Source organism: Mus musculus, chromosome 5 (genome assembly GCF_000001635.26).
Source record: "Mus musculus strain C57BL/6J chromosome 5, GRCm38.p6 C57BL/6J".
Classification (NCBI taxonomy): domain Eukaryota; kingdom Metazoa; phylum Chordata; class Mammalia; order Rodentia; family Muridae; genus Mus; species Mus musculus.
In genome coordinates, this window is record NC_000071.6 from 74,451,482 (window position 1) to 74,464,182 (window position 12,701).

Consider the following 12,701-nt stretch of genomic DNA (forward strand, 5'->3'; position numbering starts at 1 on the left):
AGCAGTGCTCTCAGTATTGATTCCAAATGACTGTCCCAGCGCAAGTCGGAACTAGTTCTGGTTACCATATTTAATCATGATTTCAGAGATATGTCAAGACATCAAAGAGATATCATCGTAAGTAATGTACTGAGAGAAAACTGGTGCCCAACAGTTTAAAGTCCCAATTTGTACTGTGTCTTGTTTAGTTACTGTGAGCTCTGAAGAAGAATATAACTTCAGTGCTATGGATTTGATTGGGGGCCAGATATTTGCAGAAAGGGGCAGTACTGGATTCTGTGGCAATGTATCTATGTTGCTCCTCAAAGCAAATTTTGGATATTCCACCCCCACACCCCCCTAAAAACACCACGGACTGGTCACCAGATGTGGAGCCCATATGGCACAAGCACACAAGAGCTAATAAGCACAGCAGGCAGGAATAATTCTGAAATGACCGACAAATGTTTGGTGCTATTGACTTCCTTGGTTAAAAAAAAACATAAATCACTATTTAAACCTAGAAATATGATTTGGTCAATTTTCTACAAATCTTTTATTTTCTTGAAAATTTCACCTTGAAAGGAAATTTACCCATATGTAGTTCATTACTTGGTCTGAATGAAGACGTAAACTTCATGAGAATACTAAAAGAAAGGACTCTGACTGAGGGACAGAGAGAGACTACTTTAGCTGTACAGTTAAGCTGTTCACTCAGCTCATAACTCTGTTACAGCAAATCAGTGGCCAAAGCCAGTGTACTGTCTGTGTCCAGGCCATCATCCCTGAGTGTCATCTCCTTCTCCACAGATGTGTACTCAACATCCAGCCCATGTACACAAACAACCCCATGATGTGCCACACACTATTGAACATGAGGTTCCTAGCCTGCCCACCCACTGTATGGCCCACCACTATGTGTAAGCATGTGGTGGGGAGATGAGAAAGAGAAGCAAAGTGGTCTGAGCACTATGGAGAGAGGTGGATATTCAAAAGTGAGGCCATGGTGAAGTCCCCAGCAGTACTGCCACTGAGGGCCATGTCTGGGTTCATGACCATGCAGCAGCAGGACTGGGTCTAGGTCCATTGCCAGTATTACCAAAGGCCATGCAGACATCCCTGGTTTGGGCTACCAATGGGGACCATGTTGATATTCAAGGGCTTCACAGAGCTGGCACCACCCCTCACTGGCTATAGCATGTGGGAGAGCAGACCCAACACCCACCTCATCTGGGCAGCACATAGAGCTGGGCCAGGTGGTGTGGGCACAAGTGAGCCAGACCCAAGGGCATGAGAGAGGGAGAGCTTGCCCTGCCCCTTTCTGGCTGTAGCATTGGGTGAGCTAGCTGGGACAGTGCTGAAGAACTTACCCTGGTGGTGTAGGTTCAATAGAGCTGGAGACTGACCAACTCTGCCCAGGCCCAGATGCAGGGTTTTGAGTTGGCACAGCCATACGGCCAATGGCTGGGCAAGAAGATGGGGCACAACTTTTAGACTGAGCAGGCAAGGGACTGAGAGAGAAGGAAAGAGGAGGAATCACCATGTCTCGAGGCAAAGGAATCAGAATTAAGAGTTGCAGGAGAGAAACTGTCCAGCAATGTAGGTGGAAAGGGAACTGGCCCCATGAGGGGGCTGTCTAGAAGGTAACAGGGCAGCAAAGATAAAATAAAGATTTAGAAGGTGTTAAGCCAGTAATACCAAAGGGGAGTGTTTGCTAGCCACGGGAAGGTTTAGAAGTGCCCAGCCATTGAGCTAGTCAAGACATACCACAATTAGCTGGTACATGTGTATGTGTGTGTGTGCGAGTGCGTGTACGTGTGCATGCGTCTCTTTCATTTGTGAATCCAGAGAGCTATTGGGTGTGTGCAGAGCCCACTGGGAGCCAAAGCAGTTTAACTGATTCATCTCTACAGTTAAGCTTCTCCTGTTTTTCACTCAATGAACACCCACCCACCTGTATGCACTGCACCTTCAATTACTAGCATACAGGCAAACATTTTTGGTAGACCCATAACACACTAAGAACTAAAATTGTCAGTCTTAAATTTACTTTGTCTGATTACTAACTCTGGCTTCCAGCTGGAATAACATATGATATCACCACTTTTGAGACAAGCCAGGTTTAAGAGCAATAGTTTACATGATCTATATTCTGAGCCCCTTTCTAATCAGGTGCTTGGCACAGATTCACTCGCTCCTAACCTGGCAATGCCCCCATGCTCAACAAATTAACAAGAAGTTTGTGAAAATTGTTTCATATTTCATATTTTTCTTTCTCCTCCTCCCTTCTCCTTCAATATTCAAAATTATAATGCCTTAATAAGTCAATATCAAGAACATTAAAATAAAATATTGTTTTTTTAAAGGTGAAATCGAGGTGATTAATATCCTTGTCATCAAATGAGTTAAGTCACATAAGGTCCAATTAAAGGCTTGCAGGAATGAACACTAAGGTAAAGTCTAAGTTGAGGGAGGTGGAAGAGACGCAAGCACGGTAGTGGGTAACGTTCCACTGGCTCATGGGTAAACTCCACGGTGCAAGCACAAGGATCCGACTCAGATCCCAGAGCCCATGTAAAAGCCAGGTGTGGTGGCACAGATCTGTAACCCAGAACTGGGAGATGGAGACAGGGCCATGTCAGCAGGCTCTCTCAACAGTGAGCCTAAACAAAATGCTGAGCTCCAGCTTCAGGGAGAAAGAGTGTGCCCAAAAATAAGATGGGGAGTTGATAGAGGAAAACACTCAGTGTTGGCATATGGCCTCCATGTGCACATGCACACACAAGCATCACACACACACTATAACCAGTATCAAAGAAAAACTCCTATCCTCATACTTGAGAACAAGTATGGAGGGACAACTGAAAAATTAACCAACAGTCGTTCTAATACCTTACGCTGGTACAAAGGCTCCAGGAATACATAGTTAAAGGGGTATTCAGTGTCAGACAGACTGGCTTGCAACTCAGCTCCCATAATCACCAGCAGCAAGATCATGGCCAAGCTCAGCCTAACCATTCGTGAACACACAATTAGTTCATGAAATTCACTTAAAAAACTGGTTGGTTGGAATCTAGGGCTTACTGTATTACAGGGGAATACTAACACAGCAGGAGACATTTTAGCTAGCCTCTGAAACCCTGTTAGGATGCTCCCACAGTGCTGAGAACACTGCTATCTAATGCCCATTACCGTGTATGAAAAGTCAAGGAACCACGTGGTTTCTTGGTCTCACTGCTTCCCTGTCTGCAGACCTCATGCACTCAGGAAATGGTTATTACATGGAATGAAATCATTATTTTGGAAACAGCTTTTCAGGTTGGTTTTTCCTTCTATGATTTGGAAGTGCCACATCTCTTGGCAAAGAACTAGAAGTCAAGTGCTTCTCTGGAGAGAGGAGAAAGTGATAGAGAGAAGACACAGTTTTTGCACCAGTCAACTTTAAAGTTGACCCCCACTGAACCAGAAGTTCTGAACTGAAGGAGAAAAAGTCACAGGTTGTGTCAGTTAAGATATGTGCCATCATAGGAGCACCCGAGGATCCCAAATGTTAAGCTACCCCGACCCCTGTTACTCCTAAGACTCCCAGGTCTATGAAAACATCTTACACGCCATCAATCTGGATAGGTAAATCTCATGTAGCATGAAGACACGTGTATATATATGCTGCATGAATATACAGTAAAGAGCCAGCCTCCGTGGTAGAAGGGCAAAGCTATAAGCCCTGTGAACGTGGTACTGTGGTACAGGGAGTCTCCTATCCCTGGTCACAGGCAAGCCTTCACCAGGTCAGGCCACCAATGAAGGCACAAGGCAGGGCAGCAGCTGCACGCTGACAGCTGACTCCAGAGAAGAGAGGCGAGGAAACAGGAGCTGCCGCCACCCTATTCTTACAGAGGAGCAGGAAGCCCTGCTGCACGCATCCTTTGGGGAAGGATCCGTCCAAGAGGAAAACAGGTAGGACTAAACCTATGGAGTGAAACATCACTGTAAGTGCAGACAACAGGGAGAGTGAGAGAGAGGCCAAGCACGTGCTAAGGAAACCCCGTGGAGATTCGGAGGGTGACGTCTGCTCTGCTTTGCTGTCTCTCGGAATTATTTTCTTTCTTTCTTTTTTAACGGTTTATGTGTTATTTTTATGTGCACAGGTTTTCTGCCTGCATTTGTTATCTTCACACTATACATATGCAATACTGATGGAGGCCAGAAGAGGGCATCATATCCCCTGGATTGAAGATACAAACAGTTGTGCACTGCCCTGTGGGCACTGGGATGCAAACCTGGGTCCTCTGGAAGAGCAGTCAGGCACTCTTATCTGCTGAGCCATCTCTACAGCCCTGGGTTTATTTTTCAGTGTATTTTTGTGAAAAGCACACTCTACAACTGTCCTCAGAAAAATATCCTATTGGAATGCCCCCTGCCCCCATCTCTGGAACAGCACCAAGGACAAGTTACAGGTTCATTGTTTTCTGCTTCCTCGCTCAGTCAGTCTTTACTCAAGCCAAGCGTTATCATCCTTGGTTTGCAAATGGGAACAGCACTGTGGGACATACTGACTCTGGCTACTATGGCCTTTGGCCAAAGAAAAGCAGACTGGTAGAAACTTCTTCCCAGAAAACCTCAATCTTAATTATTATAAATGGCTGGAAACAGGCATAATAAAACAGGACCTCCCAAGGTGACAGCCAATCAGGAACAGTGCAATAATGACCATTATATATATTGCCAAGCCATGTGGCTTGAAAGCTAATACAAGCATCAGGGAATTCAGAAAGTAAAGCCTCCAATGCTACAAGACTAGCAGATATATTATTATTTACTTTCTTAAATGTAGTTTGTTTTAGAAAAAGGTAATCTACAATTTAATAGAAAAAAAACAAATCTTACCCTTAAAAAACTACTTTGACAACTTTAAAAATCATATGCTTATTTTTTCATTGATTGCAAAGACAGATACAATTTAAGCTAAGGGAATATTATACCTATATAAGCTTGAATTAATTTATAGTCATTTAGCTTTTCATTTAAAACCTATTTTCCAAATTGGATAGTTTTATATAAAGCAATAGCAAAAGAAGAATAAAACATATATATTTACATGTGAGTGCTATAGGAAGTATAAACACAGCTGCTTCCTCTTTTCTATAGCTTGCTAGCATTTTATAACCACTGTAAATTATATTACACCCAATAAAAGCCTTTTCCGGTGACAATTAGCATAAAAACATCAGCTATATACTGAAGACTTAAAGAAAAATACTGTTGAATGTTATCAAACAGTAACTTTTAAAATACAACATTTTTCTGAGTTGCACTCATTTTTCTTCAATAAATTTTAACTTAGAAGAGTAAAGTACAGAAGAGAATATATTAGCAGTATGACATGATAACATAGACATTTTGCTTAGTTTGCTCATCTGAAAGAACACATGGTGGATGGTTCCTACTAACGGAGTGCTTGCTACCTACCTGAAGTGTGCCTATAGTTTCCTTCAGTACCAAAGCATCACAAGACACTGCGGTGTTCATATTTCAGTTTCACTTTCTAATCTAAATTTTCTTGCTGTATTATTAAAATGGAAAATTCCACATCTGTAATGCCAAACTAAGTGACTCTAGGTTTTGATTTAAGAGACTAGCCCTGAAGTCCTAGTGTGCTATTGCTGCATAGCTCAGCTGCTCTAAGTAACAGCAGCAGAGCACACATTTCAAACAACCTGTCAAAGGACATGCAAAATTTTTATCATGAAAAATAGTGTCAGAGCTATGTTTAATCTGACTTGAACACTACATAAATGCATACACATAAATCAAAGCATTATGTTATTCTATCATATGCACAATTTTTGGTGTGTTACACATCCGCTAAAACTAAATTTAACATGTTCTAATAACTTCGTGTGAGTTTTGAAGAGGTGGCTCAGCAGCTGAGTGCACTGGCGACTCGCACATGACCTGGGTGTGATCCCCAGCACCAACACAATGGCTCACAAATGTGTGCAACTTCAGCTCCAGAGGATCCAACACCCTCTTCTGGACTCCATGGGAAAATGTATGTAAGCAAAACACCCACACATAGAAAATAAAATCATAAAGTGATTTTAGAAAATCAACACCCCCAGTTGTAAACTGAAAAAAAAATTGATTTAAAATAATACAATTCCTTAAGCAAAGAAAGTATCTTTATGATCAAACACACCTATGATTAGTATCACAAGTCTGTGTGTCTGGGTTCAGCCAATGCTGTTTGTAAATGAATAATTTGGCAATTACTATAAATATGTTCAACATTTAAAACACTGCTGTGGACTCTGGGGATGAGAAGGAGAGAAAGAGTTATGAAAATCTTCCGTCCCCTATTTTTTAAAGTGTAATCACTGTTGGTAGATGAAAGCGTTTATTTTGAATAAACTCTTAGTTAAAAGCCTGGTTCAGTAGCTTTGTATTCCAGAGCCTGGGCTGAGGTTTTCAGAAGACTGTGAGTCAGAGCAGTAGACAGAGTGGGTGCCATGTGCCACTTTTCCAGGATAGGAGTTCTTAGTCTGACTTAAGCCATAAAGTCAACTGGGGTCAGAGTGAAAAAGGCTCAGCAGCAGCGCAGGGGTCACAGTGGAGGAGGCCCAGCGGCAGTGGTATAAATGAGACCATAAAGAAGTAACCAACTCTTAGCTGCAAATGAGGTTTCTCAAGCCCTTGGGAAAAGCTAAATGTTGCCCTTGTGCTCAAAATAAACTCAATTGCTCCACTTTCTAACCAAATCCTCAGATTATTGTCATCCTAAGGGGGAAAATCTATCAAATCTTACTTTGAGATGCTTTGACTCATTTTGACGCCAGAGGCTAACCTTAGCAGATATGACTGGTTTGTAGAACAGAGTCTGTCCTCATGTTACAGTGGGGGGCACGAGAGAGGGAGCCCAGTGGCTTAGAGCTAGTAGTTATCAGGTGAGGACAAAGTCCCTCAGGAAAGGTGACACTAGCCCAACGCAGGCTGTTAGAGCCACAAGACGTTAAGATCTTCGGAGCACAGGGGTTAGGCCCAGCATGGGTTGTCCCAACCTCAGGGAATGAAAGGACATCCATGTGGAGGATGGACCCACGGAGGCTGGCGTGGCACCGGTGGAAGCATGGTCCCATGGCAGGAATGTAGTAGGTGACCACATGCTCTGAGGACAAAGGAGCACTGGTGAAGGAAGAAGACACACTCATAAGAAGAGAACTCATGGGTTTAACAGTTAAAAACTATAACGGTGATTTATAAATACAGTCATGAGATATCTAAAACACTGTATCAGAAGATAAGTCAAATACATAAGGATGCAAAGAAAGTATAGCTTTAAATCACCCAATAATTAATGGTTAGCCATACTATTAACACGACCAAGCAGAAGTCCAGGTAACTCTTCTGACCTGTTTTACTTTCAAGCAACTGATAAATTCCATATTGACAACAAGTAATTCCAGAAAATAGAAAAAAATCAAATCACATTCATTTTACTAAACTACTAAAGAAAGCCTTTTTATCAAAACCACACAATGACAGCACAATAAAGAAAAAAATATTAATTTTAACTATAAGCATTAATGAAAACATCTAAAAATGCATAAATAAACAAAACCTAACATGCATGTGTGTATGCACATACACACACAAACACACAGATACACACATATGGGGTGGGTGGGAGCAGGGCAGATGAGAAACAGAGGCAGAAAGACCAAGTTGAAGTAGCCTAGGAATAAAGTAATGGCTATTAACATTTAGAATACAATTCCTCACAGTAATAGGCTAAAGATAGAAAATTAAACAGTGGTCTAAAAAGTTCCAAATCTACACAAATCAGATTGAACTAATACAAGATTTAGAAACAAAACTCCAGCAAACTGAGATTATAAAGAACGTCCTCAGCACACATATCAGCTAATGGCAAAACTGGGGCCAGAGCTACTCAGACTCCGGAACGGTACAGACGCCTACCTGCCTGCCTGCCTGCCCTCGTTACCACCACCGAACAGTGGCCTCGTCCTGCTCAATGCTCTATAAAAGCACTATCAAGAACAGGAAAGAAAAACAACTGTTCCTATCTACAGTGTGGCTGCTTCTACTTGGAGACCCAAGAAAGTAATAAAGAAAAGCCAGACAAGGCAACCAAGATGCCAGATGCATGATCAACAGTCAAAGCTGAGCAACTGTACTAGGACAATTACTAGCAATAAAAAAGTGATTTTTATTTTAAGGCAGAAACGTAGCCCTGGAACTTGACTTTAAGGCCTTAAATTCTCAAAGATCCACCTGCCTCTGTATCCTGAGCTATCCATGAAAATATCTTTTATGGAAAAATATGAAATCAATCAGAATTTGTTTCAACCATGAGAGAAAAAAATATTCCCCCAGTGTAAGAGGAAGAAAATGATGTCAAAGATGTAATCTGTATCAGTAAAGTTAATACACACACACACATGTGTGTATGCATGTATACATATATCCACACACACATGTGTGTATGCATGTATACATATATCCATACAAGAAACAAATTAGATCTAGCCAGATCATGAGTAAAAAAAAAATTCTAGGTGGATTCAAAACTCAAATGTTAGTGCCAGCCAGCTGGGCACTGGCTCACACCTTTAAGCCTAGCACTTGGGAGGCAGAGGCAGGTGGATCTCTGTGAGATCAAGACCAGTCCAGTCTAAAGACTATGTTCTAGGACAACCAGGGCTACACAGAGAAACACTGAGTAAGAATTAAAATAACAACATAAAAATTTTTTTAAATCAAATGTCAAAATAAAAGTGTCTTTTTTTTGTTTTGTTTTGTTTTTTAAAGATTTATTTTATGTATATGAGTACACTGTAGCTGTCTTCAGAGACACCAGAAGAGGGCATCAGATCCCATTACAGATGGTTGTGAGCCACCATGTGGTTGCTGGGAATTGAACTGAGAATCACTGGAGGAGTCATCAGTGCTCTTAACACACTGAGCCATCTCTCCAGACCAAAAGTTATGTTTTAGTAAAAAAAAAAAAAAAAAATATATATATATATATATACACACACACACACACATATACACACATACATATATATATATACACACATACATACATATATATATATATATATATATATATACACACACACACACACATATATATATATATATATAACTTTTTATTTATTTATTTATTTGTTTGTTTTTTTGAGACAGGGTTTCTCTTGTGTAGCCCTGGCCGGCTTGGAACTCACTTTGTAGACCAGGCTGGCCTTGAACTCAGAAATCCACCTGCCTCTGCCTCCCAAGTTCTGAGATTAAAGGCGTGCGCCAGCCACCACTGCCCGGCTACCATATAACTTTTAAAAGCCTAATATCCAGAATTTGTTTAAAAAAAACCATACACACACATTAAATTAAAAATGAGCAAAACAAAAAAATAAAAAAAGAGGAAAGATGAATAGCCAGTAAGTATAAGCTATTCTTATCTACTACAATTGTAAATGTATACAAAATACAGCCACTGACTGCTATACGATATGGGTAATTTGGATAATATGGAAATGTTGGACACCATGCTGAGAAGAGTGTTCTATGAACAAGAAAAATCCCTAATTGCAACTTGATGATACTTAGCAAACACACAGATTTGAGTTTACTAAAACGTCTCCAAACAATGCGGCCTGGAGAAACCCCTCCCATGGGCTTCTGAAGACATGATCCAGGATGCTCACACCTGCTTTATATACTCTCTTAAGTGGAGCATCCCTGCTTAACACAGTGTGGGTATACACATACACACACACACACACACACACACACACATCAATTGGATACTTATGCTATGATATTAATGAACAAACTATATATAATTTTCAGTTGTCTTGAAAATTGGAAGTTGAGAGGCAAATTCAATTTTTTAACAATATTTATAGTATAATGTAAATTATGCAAAAAGTAAAGCCTATAATAAATGTACTATACTATACTACAGAAAAACAAATATTTAAAGAAAGTTTAAAAAAAGCAAGAATAGAGCTAGACCTATCTCTAGAGAGAAAAAAGAATTGGATTATGGAAAAATCTATATCAAAGGTGCTTCATTAATCTCTACTTTTATTTCTTTAATTAATAGGGTCTATGGGTAATTGTGGAAAATGGTAAATTATAATGTGCCTGTATGGAAAGTGCAGAGATGTTTGCCGTATTATATAAGTTTATATTTTATAATACTTTTGAAATTCATTATAATGCAAAAATGCTTTATAATATAAATGTTTTAAAATTTCCTATGAAGGTATTTCATAAATCATAGACAATTCTGCCCCAACAACCAGTCCTCACACTAAACACTACAAACAGGATTTACCTCCCTTCATCTGTTGCTAAGTGTTATTTTAGGGCATGTGCTCGATGTTGTACATAGATTACAGAGTAGGCACTACCAAAAGAAATATAAATACCTGTAACTTCTTACAGGAAAAGTAGCAAGAATTATATAAAGACTATGAAGATCTAGAAAGACACAATATGCATAGAAATGAAAGGAAGTTTCCATAAGTTAATAAAATAGTCAATTTTTTTCTTATAGTTAAGAAGTCAAAGATAACAATGTTATTTTTTTTAATAAATGTAAAGTTTTTCTGGCTGAATTTTAACTGGGTGGCACTCAGAGGGTTTGATGCAGAGCACATATATTAGCTGTTTTCCTGTTGTTGTGATAGAGTACCATGCCACGGCTTTCTTTGTGGTAATGTTCCAGAGGGACCATCACCACCACAATGGGAAGTGAGGCAGCAGTCATGGTGGCTGGAGAAGCAACCTGACAGGTCACATCTTAAATCACAAAGGAGAGAAAGCAAGCTGGAAACTGTCCTGGCCACATTGTCACACTTCCTCCATCAAGAACACATCTCCTAAGCCTATCCAAACAGTGCCACTAACCAGGAACCAAGTATCTGACCCCATGGGGGACAATCTCATTCAACCCACAGCTGTGCATGTCAATAATATGATTACTCAGATTAGAACAGATATCCAAAGTGTACTGCTGGAAGTTAAACCCTCAATTAGTAACATATGGATAAGGTCACACAGCAGCTTACCTGTAGAAGGAGCCTTTCAAATGCCAGGAAGTTATCCCACTTGGCAGTCTGTGGGTGCTTCAGAGTTTGAACTGTGGCCATCCCAAGCTGTAGAAGCCCACAGTGATTTCTAAGAGCTCTGAGGTTGTTCTTGAAGAGTTGAATATAGGACATGAGCTGCCCTGGAGTGACTCTTCCTGGAGAAACATAAAAATTTATCATTGTACTCTCTTCCCTTTTACTAAATAATGACAAAGAGGCCCTGAACAAAGTCACTGTCTTACATGTGCACAGAACTCCAAAGCTGACCAATCTTTCCTAAACTATTATCATTCTTCTAGGGACACAAAGGCTTGCAAGAAAGAAAAGAAGAATTAAGCCAACTGGCCAAAGCCATATTGCTAGTAGAACTCATTTGATAATTGCCTAATATCCTGAAAAGAGCTTTCAAATAAAGGCACACAAATATTTGTTGATCTCAATATAGAATATCTATGCATGACAAGATACAAGAATCCAAGAGTTAAATGGAAAGCTTTTTAGTTGTGTGTACCTATGTAAAGAACATGTTAGAACCGGGCAGTGGTGGCATACACCTTTAATCCCAGCACTTGGGAAGCAAAGGTAAGCAGATTTCTGAGTTCGAGGCCAGCCTGGTCTACAGAGTGAGTTCCAGGACAGTCAGGGCTACACAGAGAAACCCTGTCTTGAAACAAAACAAAACAAAACAAAACATGTTAGAATTGTGTCTAAAGCCTTCATCCCTGGTATCAGGGACTTCATAACTGTATTCATGAGGTTCAAGGCTGTATGTTCAATGGAACAAAAGTGTTTGGCAAATGAGAGTAAATTGCTAGTGAATGTACAAAGTGCATCTGAAGACGTGCACACTCTAGACTGATAAGCTCCTTCAGGGTCCTTTGATGGACTCATCTCCCACTTTCTGATTTGTTAAACTTCATAGCTGACTGTCATGAGTGTCTTACACAATACTCCTATACACCAAATTCTCCTCATCAGGCAAAAAGAAAGCATGGAGTCAGGCACAACTCTGAGTCGATAGATCATTCCTATAGACCTCACCCGTACTGTGCTTGTGGACTGTTCTCTGAAACTGAATTTCGACTGTTTATTGCTATCCTTACAGGTATTTTTACTGTTAATAAAACAACCTTTGTTGACTCAGCACATGCAGGCGCTCAAAGAAACATGGCCTCTTCTGATTCTCAGAGCAACTATAGGAGGTAGCAAACTAGGTCCCTGTGGCATCTGTTAGTCTCACTCAAGGTATTCACAACTGAGTGTCTGCCAGTGTAAGTCAACAGATGGCACCTAATATGCAACTTTTGCTAAAGATTATGACACACACAAAACAGACCTGGCCACGAGTAACTTAAAACCCTGAATCACATCTACCTTTTAAACAAATGTTTGTGAAGACATTAAAAATGCTAAGGTGCCTTCTTATCAGTGTTTGATGGCAAGCACATGAGAAAAAGAACAGCAAATGACTATTCCTCATGAATTTCTCTAGTTCTTCAACAAGGTTCAGCCTCACCTTGATGTCTGTCTGTCTGTCTATCTATCTATCTACTATCTATCTATCACCTATCAATGTATCTATTATTTATCTATCTATCTATC

The 12,701-nt window shown here is 40.2% G+C and overlaps 1 protein-coding gene across 3 annotated transcripts in view; it reads right to left on the reverse strand.

The window, feature by feature from the left end:
* Scfd2 (Sec1 family domain containing 2) overlaps positions 1 to 12,701 on the reverse strand; it is a 326,927-nt gene that overhangs the window by 246,666 nt on the left and 67,560 nt on the right. For 2 of the 3 annotated variants that reach the window (NM_001286437.1, NM_001114660.2), the window contains exon 4: positions 11,079 to 11,254. In NM_001286437.1, the coding sequence (NP_001273366.1) occupies positions 11,079 to 11,254 (176 nt within the window). Of the gene's footprint in view, positions 1 to 4,778; positions 7,162 to 11,078; positions 11,255 to 12,701 lie in introns of those variants that run through there. The other variant, NM_178672.7, reaches the window with a different exon arrangement.